Here is a 17,636-nt window from a genome sequence, read left to right as displayed (position 1 = left end):
ATTTTGCGACAATTATAGTAAAGAAAACCTGACTAAACCCGTTGATAAATGTCCATAATAGAGTCCAGTGAGAAGGCTCAGGGGGATACAAATACCCCTCCTCAGCTGCTGATTGACCCGGGCCTGTAACTCTTAGGCTCCTTTCACACTGACGTTTCTGCCCGTCAGAGTACCAGCCGTTAGGAAGATAGCGGGACTAATCATAATGGGACTTATAACGGACGTTAGAGGAATCCCATTGAAGTGAAACAGGAAAACCAACTGAGCATGTGCGATCCAGACTTCTTAGGGGCGCTGTGGGGCGTATCCAAGGACAACAACATTCATAACAGGACCGGCACGTGGGTCACAGGTAACATATGAACAAGGCAATAGAAAACAATAAAAGTACTAGGTAATGTTTTCCCAGCGGGCACTACATAATTACATATATTATAAGTGGTTTGACAACTCCTTTAATGTAACCCCTTACTTTCTGTTTCTCCACTTTCTGCTCACGTGGCACCTTGCAAAATCCCGATGCATCAGTAACCCCTTCTCCTCCACATACTTAATCAGCCCCACACAATACTGCCGGTGCAGTCCACTTTTACCAGTACTATGTCATGGTATAGCAGAGAGGAGATAGTGCTGTGCTGTGATTGGCCAGAGAAGTACATGAGGAAGTAACTATATCTGTACTTCAGTTTTTTTCCTATGTAATGTGAATTGTGACCTAAGCGCCTGAAATTACTGCACCAGACTAAATATACTTAAAAAAAAGGTTTAATGCGGATGTTCAATGCAGAGTGTAACCCGTTCCTTGCTGTGCTGCTTTTGGTCATTCCCTTTTCTTCTCATAGCCCCAGACGTTCACTTGAGCTTGGGGATGATCGGGCGCCTCTTCCGGCCTTCGGATGCCAGGTACTGACTGAGCTTTGGCCTTTTCAGCACCCGCTCTATGTAGCCTGACAGTAGCGGGAAGGTGGACAGACATGTTGGGGAAAAGTCCAGGTAGCATTGTAGGGTGTCCACGAGGTTGTAGTCGGCAAAGGTGATCTGTTGTAAGAAGATAAGATGTGAGCGTGCTCTACTGTAGGGTTTGTGCATGTTTGTCGGTCAGATGCTCAGACTTACATTATTTCCCACCAGGAATTTAGTTCCATTGGAATTTTTGGAAAGGATCCTCTCAAAATATCCGAGCTGAGTCGCCAGATCCGTCAGGAAAGTCTCCCTGTTGGCCTCCTGGAGGACATTAAAAGGGGTTTATAGGTCACTACCTACGGTATATAACCACAACAATGACTCCAGTAACATCCCACGGAGCCTGTATGGGGCACAGTATGGCGCCATATAATGGAGATACACCGTATGGCGCCATATAATGGAGATATACATATAGTGCCATATAATGGAGATAAACCATATGGGACCATATAATGGAGATAAACCGTATGGCACCATACAATGGAGATACATCGTATGGCGCCATATAATGGAGATACATCGTATGGTGCCATATAATGGAGATACATCGTATGGCGCCATATAATGGAGATACATCGTATGGCGCCATATAATGGAGATAAACCGTATGGCAGCATATAATAGAGATAAACCATATGGCACCATATAATGGCGATAATGATTAATATAACCTGTGAGGATCCTCCTCTGTAGTGTCAGTAAATAACCTGTGAGGATCCTCCTCTGTAGTGTCAGTAATATAACCTGGGAGGATCCTTCTCTGTAGTGTCAGTAACATAACCTGTGAGAATCCTCCTCTGTAGTGTCAGTAATATAACCTGTGAGGATCCTCCTCTGTAGTGTCAGTACTATAACCTGTGAGGATCCTCCTCTGTAGTGTCAGTAATATAACCTGTGAGGATCCTCCTCTGTAGTGTCAGTAATATAACCTGTGAGGATCTTCCTCTGTAGTGTCAGTAATATAACCTGTGAGGATCCTCCTCTGTAGTGTCAGTAATATAACCTGTGAGGATCCTCCTCTGTAGTGTCAGTAATATAACCTGTGAGGATCCTCCTCTGTAGTTTCAGTAATATAACCTGTGAGGATCCTCCTCTATAGTGTCAGTAATATAACCTGTGAGGATCCTCTTCTGTAGTGTCAGTAATATAACCTATGAGGATCCTACTCTGTAGTGTCAGTACTATAACCTGTGAGGATCCTCCTCTGTAGTGTCAGTAATATAACCTGTGAGGATCCTCCTCTGTAGTGTCAGTATTATAACCTGTGAGGATCCTCCTCTGTAGTGTCAGTATTATAGCCTGTGAGGATCCTCCTCTGTAGTGTCAGTAATATAACCTGTGAGGATCCTCCTCTGTAGTGTCAGTACTATAACCTGTGAGGATCCTCCTCTGTAGTGTCAGTATTATAGCCCGTGAGGATCCTCCTCTGTAGTGTCATTAATATAACCTGTGAGGATCCTTCTCTGTAGTGTCAGTAATATAACCTGTGAGGATCCTCCTCTGTAGTGTCAGTAATATAACCTGTGAGGATTCTCCTCTGTAGTGTCAGTAATATAACCTGTGAGGATCCTCCTCTGTAGTGTCAGTAATATAACCTGTGAGGATCCTCCTCTGTAGTGTCAGTAATATAACCTGTGAGGATTCTCCTCTGTAGTGTCAGTAATATAACCTGTGAGGATCCTCCTCTTTGGTGTCAGTATTATAACCTTTGAGGATCCTCCTCTGTAGTGTCAGTAATATAACCTGTGAGGATCCTCCTCTGTAGTGTCATTAATATAACCTGTGAGGATCCTCCTCTGTAGTGTCAGTAATATAACCTGTGAGGATCCTCCTCTGTACTGTCAGTATTATAGCCTGTGAGGATCCTCCTCTGTAGTGTCAGTAATATAACATGTGAGGATCCTCCTCTGTAGTGTCAGTAATATAACCTGTGAGGATCCTCCTCTGTACTGTCAGTAATATAACCTGTGAGGATCCTCCTCTGTAGTGTCAGTAATATAACCTGTGAGGATCCTCCTCTGTAGTGTCAGTAATATAACCTGTGAGGATCCTCCTCTGTAGTGTCAGTACTATAACCTGTGAGGATCCTCCTCTGTAGTGTCAGTATTATAGCCCGTGAGGATCCTCCTCTGTAGTGTCATTAATATAACCTGTGAGGATCCTTCTCTGTAGTGTCAGTAATATAACCTGTGAGGATCCTCCTCTGTAGTGTCAGTAATATAACATGTGAGGATCCTCCTCTGTAGTGTCAGTAATATAACCTGTGAGGATCCTCCTCTGTAGTGTCAGTAATATAACCTGTGAGGATCCTCCTCTGTAGTGTCAGTACTATAACCTGTGAGGATCCTCCTCTGTAGTGTCAGTAATATAACCTGTGAGGATCCTCCTCTGTAGTGTCAGTAATATAACCTGTGAGGATCCTCCTCTGTAGTGTCAGTAATATAACCTGTGAGGATCCTCCTCTGTAGTGTCAGTAGTATAACCTGTGAGGATCCTCCTCTGTAGTGTCAGTAATATAACCTGTGAGGATCCTCCTCTGTAGTGTCATTAATATAACCTGTGAGGATCCTCCTCTGTAGTGTCAGTAATATAACCTGTGAGGATCCTCCTCTGTAGTGTCAGTAATATAACCTGTGAGGACCCTCCTCTGTAGTGTCAGTATTATAACCTGTAAGGATCCTCCTCTGTAGTGTCAGTATTATAACCTGTGAGGATCCTCCTCTGTAGTGTTAGTATTATAACCTGTGAGGATCCTCCTCTGTAGTGTCAGTACGATAACCTGTGAGGATCCTCCTCTGTAGTGTCAGTACGATAACCTGTGAGGATCCTCCTCTGTAGTGTCAGTATTATAACCTGTGAGGATCCTCCTCTGTAGTGTTAGTATTATAGCCTGGGAGGATCCTCCTCTGTAGTGTCAGTAACATATTCATTGAGAACAGTCCCATCTGCATTAGACATCACACAGACCCCATAGAACCTAATCCAGCAAAACTGCCAGAAATAACATTTAAAGAGACAGTGACCAAATATCCATCTGTCTGACTCATTGAGCTGTGATATATAAAGAGGTTTCTGTAAAGTTGTTTCCCAGAATCCTCGAGTCTAGAGAGTCACAGAAAACACCGGGTTATCTACTGTCACATGACATATACTAAGAACTACTACTCTCAGCATAACCCCACCCCCATACACTATTATGTACATACGTTCTCTACGAAGATGAATTTGTAGTACTTCATCCTCAGATCCTCCACACCATCGTTGATCATGTCGATGACGGCCACTTCCTCTTCATTGCTGCCGCTGATCCCTGTAGGACACAGTGGTGAGGGGGTTAATACATCGGACTCATATGGCGTATGACTGCTCTATGTATTACTGGGCGCTGTTCACACTGGATCGTTTATGACATACTCTACAGTATTGTGATCCAATAAAAATAGTTCATCACTTAATAGCAGGTTAACTTGGCATTAAAGGGGCGCTCCGCTGCGAGACATCTAATCCCCGATCCAAAGGATGTCTGATTGCAGGGGTCCCGCTCGCCATCTCCCGCAGCACCAAGCGTTCTAAACAAACACCAGGTTCCTGCGGCGATAGTCATGATGTAATTGCCACGCCCCCTCATGACATCACGCCACGCTCCTCCATTCATGTCTATGGGAGGGGGGGGTGTTGGCCCTCGGTCCTCGCATAGACATGAATTGAGGGGCGTGGCGTCACGATCACGGCCTCTGGCTTCGAGCGTTCTGAACTAAATGCTCAGAACGCTGGAGTACCCCTTTAACTGTGACACTCTTGTGCATCGGAAAGTTGTGCTAAACCTTTCTTAATACGGTGATAATAGCACAAAAATCCTAGCCACGCCCCTTTAAAAAAATTGGCTAATGGGGCACTAAAATGGGCGCTAAATATCTGAATACGTGACCTTCTAAGCAAATGCAGTGCAGCTAAAGCAAAAAGTGACACTAAATTATTTCAATACCCCCCCCAGTGTTGTCTTCATGCCAACCTCTTCTGGTCCCCACTGAAGGCTCCGCCCCTATATCTGAGACAGATTTGTCCCGCCCCAGTCACTGACTGGCTGAGAGGCCCGTAATGGCCGTCTCGGAAGTAGCAGCCAAAGCATTAAGTGGGGACCGGAACTGTTCACAGGAGATGAGTGAGGGAGTGAGGTAGGTGAGTATGTTTTTCATTATTTTATGGGGCCCCAGGTACAATAGAAGGTGTAATACCCCGGTAACCACTTTACCATCTGCTCATACATCCACCTCAGCCTAAGTCCCTGTTCACACTGTGAGGATAAGTAGTCATCTCCAAGAAGGTTTTTCATTTTCATCAGAGGAGAATAACAAAGCTGGACAAGGGCCCCTCTGCCTGCGCTAATAATAAGACTTAGACTAATGACACCAGAGACTGAAAAGTGACTGAATGTAATGTTACAAATAATAGAGAGGTTTTACCGTATATGCGGCCCAGGTAGCGCAGGATGGTGTTACTCTGATACAGCACGAAGTTTCCATTCTGAAAACGAGGAATCTGACCAAAGACCTGAGGACGACCCAGAAGACCAATGAGACGTTATACATGGAAGAGAGCGAAGCCGCGAGGACAAAACGGGAAGATCTGACTGTGAAGAGTCAGGACTAAGACAATATCCAGAAATGCCAAATCTGCAACAGCCCCCCCCCCCCCACATCTGCCATATGTAATAATGGGGCCCTCTTCAGTCACCAAGGACTGTGCACCCCCCGCACCGACCCCTGTGTATAAGTGCACTGGTGTAGAATCAACGTACATTGCTGCTGCCCCACTAGTTGTATAACAATAGGGTATAAAGGAGTTGCTGTCAAACCAAAGTCCTGGAGTCTATTGAGTCTTATTTGGGGCCCCAACAGATTTTTGTAATAAGGCTCAAGAACAACAGGTTATGGATATGGACCCCACCTTAATTCTTATCTCCTAGCTTTATATCTTGGCTTGGTTCTGGTAGTGTAAGTGTGTCATGAGCTTGGTTCTGTTACCACGTCTACGTAGTAACCTTAGTTTTACCAGATCTTCTGTGTCTTTTATTGGCTTGGTTCTGGTACCATATCTATGTAAAAAATTGTTTCTGTCCTTATATCTATCTAGTAAACTTGGCTCTGTCATTATATTTATCTAGTAAACTTGGTTCTGGTACCATACAGTATCTATGTAATAATTTGGTTCTGTTACCATATTTATGTAGTAAACCCAGTTCTATTTCTTTGTCTATGCAGTAAGCATGGTTCTGTTATATATAATTGTTCAATTACTCCAATGATGTCATATGCTTGGTTCTGGTACCATATCTATGTAATAACTTGGTTCCGTCTTTGTTTCCATGTAATAACTTGGTTCTGTTACCATATCTATGTAGTAACCTCGGTTCTGTTTCTTTGTCTATGCAGTAAGTATGGTTCTGTTATTGTATGTAATTGTTCTATTACTCCAATGATGTTGTATGCTTGGTTCTGATACCATATCTATGTAATAACTTGGTTCTGTTACCATATCTATGTAGTAACCTTGGTTCTGTTTCTTTGTCTATGCAGTAAGTATGGTTCTGTTATTGTATGTAATTGTTCTATTACTCCAATGATGTTGTATGCTTGGTTCTGATACCATATCTATGTAATAACTTGGTTCTGTTACCATATCTATGTAGTAACCTCGGTTCTGTTTCTTTGTCTATGCAGTAAGTATGGTTCTGTTATTGTATGTAATTGCTCTATTACTCCAATGATGTTGTATGCTTGGTTCTGATACCACATCTATGTAATAACTTGGTTCTGTTACCATATCTATGTAGTAACCTCGGTTCTGTTTCTTTGTCTATGCAGTAAGTATGGTTCTGTTATTGTATGTAATTGTTCTATTACTCCAATGATGTTGTATGCTTGGTTCTGATACCATATCTATGTAATAACTTGGTTCTGTTACCATATCTATGTAGTAACCTCGGTTCTGTTTCTTTGTCTATGCAGTAAGTATGGTTCTGTTATTGTATGTAATTGTTCTATTACTCCAATGATGTTGTATGCTTGGTTCTGATACCATATCTATGTAATAACTTGGTTCTGTTACCATATCTATGTAGTAACCTCGGTTCTGTTTCTTTACCTATGCAGTATGGTTCAGTTATTGTTTGTATGTAATTGTTCTATCGCTCCAATGATAGTAGCTATGACACATTTCGGGAGACACCTCGTTCATATTGTAAACAGATCAATATATTTATCGACACATGGAAGCAATAAGATGAGTACATAAAATAGCAATGACGCGTGTATATAAGTTTGTCATATAGGAAGTTGTGTAAATACACGCAAAACGCGACAGAATTGCCCAAAGGGTAAGGGGGCGTGTCCACACATACATGAAACAATAAAACACGTTAAAGTATATAAAAAATATTTTGATAATTAGATAAAACATCGTAGAATATACCTTAAATAACAGAACGGTATATGAAATCCGTATAACAAAATGTATAAGATTGATAAGAAAGGATTGGAACACATCGATTACCTCCGGGGGAGAAACATGTGAGGCCTGGTCCGAAACCTAACTCACCGTACTGGGGGTGGAGCCTATTCTAAGAATGAAGACGGCGTCCAATCAGATTGCATCGCTGAGTGTAAGGTTAGTGGTTGGCCTATTAGAACAAAGCTTCACTGGTAACTAAGCGACCCGTGGGTGTGTTTGGTGCCATCACTATTACTCTATTTTTCTCGGCGCAGGAAACTATAGACCGGTAAGTTTAACGTGCATTGTGGGTAAATTGTTTGAAGGACTTATAAGGGATTACATACAGGAATACATAGGGGATAATTGTATTATAAGTGATAGCCAGCATGGGTTTACTAAGGATAGAAGTTGTCAAACCAATCTAATCTGCTTTTATGAAGAGGTGAGTAGAAGCCTTGACAGAGGAATGGCTGTGTATATAGAGGGGGGCTGTGTATATAGAGGGGGGCTGTGTATATAGAGGGGGGGCTGTGTATATAGAGGGGGGGCTGTGTATATAGAGGGGGGCTGTGTATATAGAGGGGGGGCTGTGTATATAGAGGAATGGCTGTGTATATAGAGGGGGCTGTGTATATAGAGGGGGGCTGTGTATATAGAGGGGGGCTGTGTATATAGAGGGGGGGCTGTGTATATAGAGGGGGGCTGTGTATATAGAGGGGGGGCTGTGTATATAGAGGGGGGCTGTGGATATAGTGTTTCTGGATTTTGCTAAAGCATTTGATACTGTCCCTCATAGACGTCTGACAGGTAAGTTAAGGTCTTTGGGTTTGGAAATTTTAGTTTGTAACTGGATTGAACACTGATCATGGATCGTACCCAGAGAGTGGGGGTCAATGATTCGTACTCTGATTGGTCCCCGGTTATTAGTGGTGACCCCAAGGTTCAGTACTGGGCCCGCTGTTGTTTAATTTATTTATCAATGATATAGAGGATGGTATTAAAGCTCTGTTTCTATCTTTGCAGATGACACCAAGCTTTGTAGCACGGTACAGTCTATAGAGGATGTGTATATAGAGGGGGGGGCTGTGTATATAGAGGATGTGCATAAGTTACAAGATGACTTGGAAAGACTAAGTGTCTGGGCCTCCACTTGGCAAATGAGGTTCAATGTGGATAAATGTAAAGTTCTGCATCTGGGTACTAATAACCTGCATGCATCGTATGTCTTAGGGGGGCTGTGTATATAGAGGGGGGCTGTGTATATAGAGGGGGGCTGTGTATATAGAGGGGGGGCTGTGTATATAGAGGGGGGGCTGTGTATATAAAGGGGGGGCTGTGTATATAAAGGGGGGGCTGTGTATATAGAGGGGGGCTGTGTATATAGAGGGGGGGCTGTGCATATAGAGGGGGGGGCTGTGTATATAGAGGGGGGGCTGTGTATATAGAGGAATGGCTGTGGATATAGTGTTTCTGGATTTTGCCAAAGCGTTTGATACTGTCCCTCACAGACATCTGACAGGTAAGTTAAGGTCCTTGGGCTTGGAAACTTTAGTTTGTAACTGGATTGAACACTGGCTCATGGATCGTACCCAGAGAGTGATGGTCAATGATTCGTACTCTGATTGGTCCCCGGTTATTAGTGGTGTACCCCAAGGTTCAGTACTGGGCCCGCTGCTGTTTAATTTATTTATCAATGATATAGAGGATGGTAATAACAGCTCTGTTTCTATCTTTGCAGATGACACCAAGCTTTGTAGCACGGTACAGTCTATAGAGGATGTGCATAAGTTACAAGATGACTTGGAAAGACTAAGTGTCTGGGCCTCCACTTGGCAAATGAGGTTCAATGTGGATAAATGTAAAGTTATGCATCTGGGTACTAATAACCTGCATGCGTCGTATGTCTTAGGGGGGCTGTGTATATAGAGGGGGGCTGTGTATATAGAGGGGGGCTGTGTATATAGAGGGGGGGCTGTGTATATAGAGGGGGGGCTGTGTATATAAAGGGGGGGCTGTGTATATAAAGGGGGGGCTGTGTATATAGAGGGGGGCTGTGTATATAGAGGGGGGGCTGTGCATATAGAGGGGGGGGGCTGTGTATATAGAGGGGGCTGTATATATAGAGGGGGGCTGTGTATATAGAGGGGGGGCTGTGTATATAGAGGGGGGCTGTGTATATAGAGGGGGGGGCTGTGTATATAGAGGGGGGCTGTGTATATAGAGGGGGGCTGTGTATATAGAGGGGGGCTGTGTATATAGAGGGGGGCTGTGTATATAGAGGGGGGCTGTGTATATAGAGGAGGGCTGTGTATATAGAGGGGGGCTGTGTATATAGAGGGGGGCTGTGTATATAGAGGGGGGGCTGTGTATATAGAGGGGGGCTGTGTATATAGAGGGGGGGCTGTGTATATAGAGGGGGGCTGTGGATATAGTGTTTCTGGATTTTGCTAAAGCATTTGATACTGTCCCTCATAGACGTCTGACAGGTAAGTTAAGGTCTTTGGGTTTGGAAATTTTAGTTTGTAACTGGATTGAACACTGGCTCATGGATCGTACCCAGAGAGTGGGGGTCAATGATTCGTACTCTGATTGGTCCCCGGTTATTAGTGGTGACCCCAAGGTTCAGTACTGGGACCGCTGCTGTTTAATTTATTTATCAATGATATAGAGGATGGTAATAACAGCTCTGTTTCTATCTTTGCAGATGACACCAAGCTTTGTAGCACGGTACAGTCTATAGAGGATGTGTATAAGTTACAAGATGACTTGGATAGACTAAGTGTCTGGGCCTCCACTTGGCAAATGAGGTTCAATGTGGATAAATGTAAAGTTATGCATCTGGGTACTAATAACCTGCATGCATCGTATGTCTTAGGGGGGCTGTGTATATAGAGGGGGGCTGTGTATATAGAGGGGGGCTGTGTATATAGAGGGGGGGCTGTGTATATAGAGAGGGGCTGTGTATACTAATAACCTGCAGCGTCGTATGTCTTAGGGGGGATTAAACTGGCAGAGTCACTGGTAGAGAAGGATCTGGGTGTACTTGTAGATCACAGACTACAGAATAGCACAATGTCAGGCTGCTGCTTCCAAAGCCGGCAGGATATTGTCATGTATCAAAAGAGGCATGGACTCAAGGGACAGGGACATAATACTCCCCCTTTATAAAGCATTGGTACGGCCTCACCTGGAATATGCTGCTCAGTTTTGGTCACCTGTCCATAAAAGGGACAATGCGGAGTTGGAAAGGGTGCAGAGACGCGCGACTAAACTAATATGGGGCCTGGAACATCTTAGCTATGAGGAGCGATTAAAGGAGTTACAATTGTTTAGTCTTGAGAAGAGACGTATAAGGGGGGATATGATAAACGTATATAAGTATATTAATGGCCCATACAAACAATATGGAGAAAAACTGTTCCAGGTTAAACCCCCCCAAAGGACGAGGGGGCACTCCCTCCGTCTGGAGAAAAAAAAGTTTAGTCTCAAGGGGCGACACGCCTTCTTTACCGTGAGGACTGTGAATTTATGGAACGGTCTACCTCAGGAACTGGTCACAGCAGGAACAATTAACAGCTTTAAAACAGGATTAGATACATTCCTGGAACAAAATAAGATTAATGCTTATGAAGAAATATAAAATCTCATCCCTTCCCCAATATCGCGCCGCACCCCTACCCCTTAATTCCCTGGTTGAACTTGATGGACATATGTCTTTTTTCGACCGTACTAACTATGTAACTATGTAACCTATCTGTATCTTCAGACCATTGATCTTCGACCTCTCAGGACACGTGATTTGCAGGATTGAAGTCCTAGACCAGTGGCCTCAAACTGTGGCCCTCCAGATGTTGCAAAGCTTCAACCTCCAGCATGCCTGAATAGTCAAAAGCCAGTCTGCCATATCCAGAGGATCCATACTGTCCCTGAAAGGTAAATCAAGGCTTCCTTCTCATCTCATCCCTTTGTGCAGTGGTCTTCAAATTGCACTCCTCCAGCTGTTGCAAAACTTCAACCCCCAGCATGCCCGAATAGCCAAAATCCAGTCTGCCATATCCAGAGGATCCCTACTGTCCCTGAAAGGTAAATCAAGGCTTCCTTCTCATCTCATCCCTTTGTGCAGTGGTCTTCAAATTGCACTCCTCCAGCTGTTGCAAAACTTCAACCCCCAGCATGCCCGAATAGCCAAAATCCAGTCTGCCATATCCAGAGGATCCCTATTGTCCCTGAAAGGTAAATCAAGGCTTCCTTCTCATCTCATCCCTTTGTGCAGTGGTCTTCAAACTGCAGCCCTCCAGCTGTTGCAAAACTTCAACTCCCAGCATGCCCGGACAGCCGTTGGTTGTCCGGACATGCTGGGAGGTGAAGTTTTGCAACATCTGGAGGGCAACGGTTTGAGACCCTTCAACCTCTTGTCAGGGAATGACATCACAAAGCACTTATTGCCCGTTGGTTAAAAACCATCATGTGCCCTAAACATTACATAGACAAGCCCCTCCCCCTCCCGTTTGTATCTCCCGCCGTAGTAGTGATGTCACCAAACACGCCCAGGGGTCACTTACCTACCAATTCTTTACTAACCACTAACCTTAACCTCACTGATCCAATCTGATTGGACGCCGACTCCACCCTATAGCGCCCCCAGTACGGTGCATTCGTTTTCGGGCCGGGCCTCATCTTTATGGATGCGTTGCGATCCGCTCTTATAAGTCTTATACAGATTTGTATACGGATTTCATATATAGTTCTGATACTTGAGGCATATTATACTATGTTTTATTTATTAATTGATGTATTTTTTATATACTTTTACGTGTTATAATAATTTTTGGGAGACACGCCTCCTTACCCCTTTGGGCAGTTCTGGCACCTTTTGTATGTATTTACACAACCTCCTGTATGTCAAACTTATTTACACCTGCTACTGTATGTACTCATCTTATTGTTCCTATGTGGCGATAAATATATTGATCTGTTTACAATATCAACGAGTCGTGTCGTGAGGATATATTTGAAGCAGCGACTTCTCCAGTGCACACTTTTTTGCTCCCTTTCATGTAGTAAGTTTGGTTTTGTTACTATATGTACATACACCTTGATTCTGTTATTGTGGCTATATGGTGAGATTGGTTCTGTTACTGTATCAATGCACAAGGGCTTGGTTCTGGTACTGTATCAATGCACAAGGGCTTGGTTCTGGTACTGTATCAATGCACAAGGCCTTGGGTCTGGTACTGTATCAATGCACAAGGGCCTGGTTCTGGTACTGTATCAATGCACAATGGCTTGGTTCTGGTACTGTATCAATGCACAAGGGCTTGGTTCTGGTACTGTATCAATGCACAAGGGCTTGGTTCTGGTAATGTATCAATGCACAAGGCCTTGGTTCTGGTACTGTATCAATGCACAAGGGCTTGGTTTTGGTACTGTATCTATGTATTTTGGGCAGCTGAAGTCTCGGACCTCTCCTGCACACACCACATGTGGGCCTTCACATCCACTGTACCCCCTGACTAAGAGAGCTGCACTCACCGCATTTTTCTTCAGATCTCGGATCCCCGCAGCCCAGTCCTCCCTTGTCACCTCATCATCAGTCCATGAGGCACCTTGATCTCCAAGCAGTAATCGTATTGCCTCTGCTCTCCCTGAAAAAGAAAAAAAAAGAAAAAAAAAGAAAAATGGGGTATTTTTTTTATAACTAACAACAGCAATGGCCTTTTGTCTACAAATGGGACCATTGCAAAATGAATAGAACAAAATTTTACTTATCTGACCAGTGCCCCTAAAAAAGATCCTGCTTCTCTCTATATAGTACACCCTTGGATGCAGCAGCACAAAGGACATTATAGAGCAGTACTGAGCAGTGAAGGTTGTGAATACAGCACTGAAGGGAAGATATAGGGCACCATTCACCATTTTACTGATTTCAGCAGAAGCTCACACATTTGTTCACAGCAAATTTGGAAAAACCCCTACAGGAAAATCATCATGTATAAAGTGGCTTATAAAAACTAAAATAGTAATTTACAAACTAGGTAAAAACAAATTCCCATCTATCTACACATAACAACCTATAATAATAAGCAGACAACAAGCGAAAACATCACTTACACACGTATTCCTGGCTATAGAGATGGGCTCACCCTGTCACGCCCTATTTATATGTCTATAATAAATCCAGAAACCACAAGAAAGCATTGTAGGTGTAAGTGCCCTGAAGATGGCCGCTCTACACAGACCCGCCCTATATATCCTAGACAAGATCATTTCTCCTGTCACTTTTTTCCATACTTGTCCTAACACATTCATACGTGTCAAAAAAGTGGAGCCAGGGCCACAAAACCATAACGCAATAAACGAAAACCGCATCAATATATCAGTAAGGTCTCAGCTTCACCGAGGATAGTCAGATCCTTGGTATAAAGGACGATCTAGATTGTGGCCCTCAGGTCGTGCACGATATATAGACGACTTATATTTACCTCTTATGGGGAAGTAGGTCAGAGTGTATCCAGACACTGCAAGAGAGATGTAAGGGTTAAACACGAAACAACGTGTGAGCTGCACAATCACTTTACACAATCACTTGACCCCAATGGTCTCAAACTGTGGCCCTCCAGATGTTGCAAAAATTTAATTCCCAGCATGGGCTGTCCAGGCATGCTGGGAGCTGAAGTTTTGCAACATCTGGAGGGCACAGGTTGAGACCACTGCTTTACACAATCACTTTGCACAATCATTTTACACATTCCCTTTACACGATCAATTTACATGATCACTTTATACGATTACTTTACACAATCACTTTGCACGATCATTTTGCACAATCACTTGATACAATCACTTTACTTTACACAATCACTTTGCACCAGTGGTCTCAAACTGTGGCCCTCCAGTCGTTGGCTGTCCGGGCATGCTGGGAGTTGAAGTTTTGCAACATCTGGAGGACCACAGTTTGAGACTGCTTTACACAATCACTTTGCACAATCACTTTACATGATTACTTTGTGCAATCACTTTACACAATCACTTGATACAATCACTTTACACGATCACTTGATACAATCACTTTACACAATCACTTTACACGATCACTTGATACAATCACTTTACACGATCATTTGATACAATCACTTTACACGATCACGTTACACAATCACTTTACACGATCACTTGATATAATCACTTTACACGATCACTTAATATAATCACTTTAAGCGATCACTTAAAGGGGTAGTCCAGTGGTGAAAAACTTATCCCCTATCCTAAGGATAGGGGATAAGTTTGAGATCGCGGGGGGTCCGACCGCTGGGGCCCCCTGCGATCTCTCTGTACGGGGCCCTGGCTCTCCGCCGAGATAGCGGGTGTCGACCCCCACACGAGGCGGCAGCCGACAAGCCCCCTCAATACATCTCAATGGTAGAGCCGGAGATTGCCGAAGGCAGCGCTTCGGCTCTGCCATAGAGTTGTATTGAGGGGGCGTGTCGGCCGCCGCCTCGTGCGGAGGTCGACACGCCCCCTTCCCGCGGGCTGTCGGGGCTCCGTACAGGAGATCGCAGGGGGCCCCAGCGATCTGCAACTTAGGATAGGGGATAAGTTGCTCACCACTGAATCACCACTGGATATCTCCTTTAATATAATCACTTTACATGATCACTTGATACAATAACTTTACACGATCACTTGATACAATTACTTTACACAATCACTTTACACGGTCACTTTACACAATCACTTTACACAATCACTTGATATAATCATTTTACACGATCACTTGATACAATCACTTTACCCAATCACTTTACCCAATCACTTTACACGATCACTTGATATAATCACTTTACACGATCACTTGATACAATCACTTTACACGATCACTTGATACAATCACTTTACACAATCACTTTACATGATTACTTTGTGCAATCACTTTACACAATCACTTTACACGATCACTTGATATAATCACATTAAACAATCACTTTACACGATCACTTGATACAATCACTTTACACGATCACTTGACACAATCACTTTACACGATCAATTGATACAATCACTTTACACAATCACTTTACACGATCACTTGATACAATCACTTTACACGATCACTTGATACAATCACTTTAAACAATCACTTTACACGATCACTTGATATAATCACTTTACACGATCACTTGATGCAATCACTTTACACGATCACTTGATACAATCACTTGACACAATCACTTGATACAATCACTTTACACAATCACTTTACAAAATCACTTCACACAATCACTTTACACGATCACTTGATACAATCACTTGATACAATCACTTTACACAATCACTTTACATGATCACTTTACACAATCATTTTAAACGATCACTTGATACAATCACTTTACACAATCACTTTACAAAATTCCTTCACACAATCACTTTACACAATCTCTTTACATGATCACTTGATATAATCACATTACACAATCACTTTACACGATCACTTGAGACAATCACTTTACACGATCACTTGATACAATCACTTTACACGATCACTGGATACAATCACTTTACACGATCACTTGATACAATCACTTTACACAATCACTTTACATGATTACTTGATACAATCACTTTACACGATCACTTGATACAATCACTTTACACAATCAATTTACATGATCACTTGATACAATCACTTTACACAATCACTTTACTTGATCACTTGATACAATCACTTTACACGATCACTTGATACAATCACTTTACACAATCAATTTACATGATCACTTGATACAATCACTTTACACAATCACTTGATACAATCACTTTACACAATCACTTGATACAATCACTTTACATGATCACTTGATACAATCACTTTACACAATCAATTTACATGATCACTTGATACAATCACTTTACATGATCACTTTACACGATCACTTTACACGATCACTTTACACAATCACTTTACACGATCACTTGATACAATCACTTGATACAATCAATTTACAAAATCACTTTACAAAATCACTTTACAAAATCACTTTTTACACAATCACTTTACACAATCACTTTACATGATTACTTTGTGCAATCACTTTACACAATCACTTTACACGATCACTTGATACAATCACTTGATACAATCACTTGATACAATCACTTGATACAATCACTTTACAAAATCACTTTACAAAATCACTTTTTACACAATCACTTTACACAATCACTTTACATGATTACTTTGTGCAATCACTTTACACGATCACTTGATATAATCACTTTACACAATCACTTTACACAATCACATTACACAATCATTTCATACACATTAGCCAAGAGCTAAGTCCATGCAGACATCGGTAATATACAGAGCGCCAAAGTCAAGAGCCCATACAACGGAGCCCTCGCAGGCAGCAGTCACACCAGACATGACGGCTCTGTACATGGAGTCAATAGACACATGTAGAGGAGCTGAAGTTACTTGTGTGGAGGAGGAGGAGGCCTCGTGTCCTGGTGGAATACAGAGCCGGACTCTTCTCCTTCACGGTTTTATAACAGGGGAGTTTTTGTGCTGAGTCACTGTGAGATCACATAAGGAGAACAGAGAATAATTCACAGTCCCTCTCTACTGCCCCTACAGGCGGCCTCCTGCACCGCACTGTCCCGACTGGGTTTTAGGCCTTTTTGTCTCTGTAGTTTACCCTCCATTATTTTGTGGGACACAAACAGATTCTTACAATGTTCTCATTATTTCCCAGGGAACCTGTCGCCCGTCTACAAGATAAAAATCTGCAGTGCGGAGGAATTTGTTGGAGATTTGGTTGTGAAAAGCCTCAGCTCTCCGGCATAATCCGCAACTTTGGAGCTTAAATACGAAGAATTGACAAATCCGCAAGATTCGCCAGAATGTGCTGCAGATTTACAAGCGGAAACCCCCAGGAACCGTTTCCACAACTGATGCCATGAGTGCCAAACCCCATAAAATAAAGAAAACACCAAAAGGCGTAAACCAGCAAAATAGATAAAAATCCCTATTGAAACAGAGAATTATATCCAGAAATACACAAAAAGGCACAAAGACAATCAAAATTACTTAAAATGAGGGAAGACATTTGTCTTTACTGCCAGTTCCTCCATTATCAAGAACAGGCCCAAAGAGTCTACCCGGCCCATAGGGGGGGCTG

At 42.9% G+C, this 17,636-nt stretch overlaps 1 protein-coding gene across 1 annotated transcript; it reads right to left on the bottom strand.

Moving 5' to 3' along the window:
- Positions 1-758: 758 nt before the first annotated feature.
- On the bottom strand, positions 759-17,053 carry LOC130281663 (glutathione S-transferase P 2-like). Its single transcript, XM_056529121.1, has 7 exons — positions 16,934-17,053; positions 13,941-13,976; positions 12,991-13,103; positions 5,430-5,517; positions 4,173-4,276; positions 1,117-1,224; positions 759-1,038 (listed from the first exon to the last, which is right to left on the bottom strand). Coding segments are annotated over exons 1-7 (636 nt in total). The 5' UTR covers positions 16,935-17,053; the 3' UTR covers positions 759-852.
- Positions 17,054-17,636: the final 583 nt, after the last annotated feature.

Source organism: Hyla sarda, chromosome 7 (genome assembly GCF_029499605.1).
Source record: "Hyla sarda isolate aHylSar1 chromosome 7, aHylSar1.hap1, whole genome shotgun sequence".
In the NCBI taxonomy this organism is placed as follows: Eukaryota; Metazoa; Chordata; class Amphibia; order Anura; family Hylidae; genus Hyla; species Hyla sarda.
This window is presented reverse-complemented; position numbering and strand designations above follow the sequence as displayed.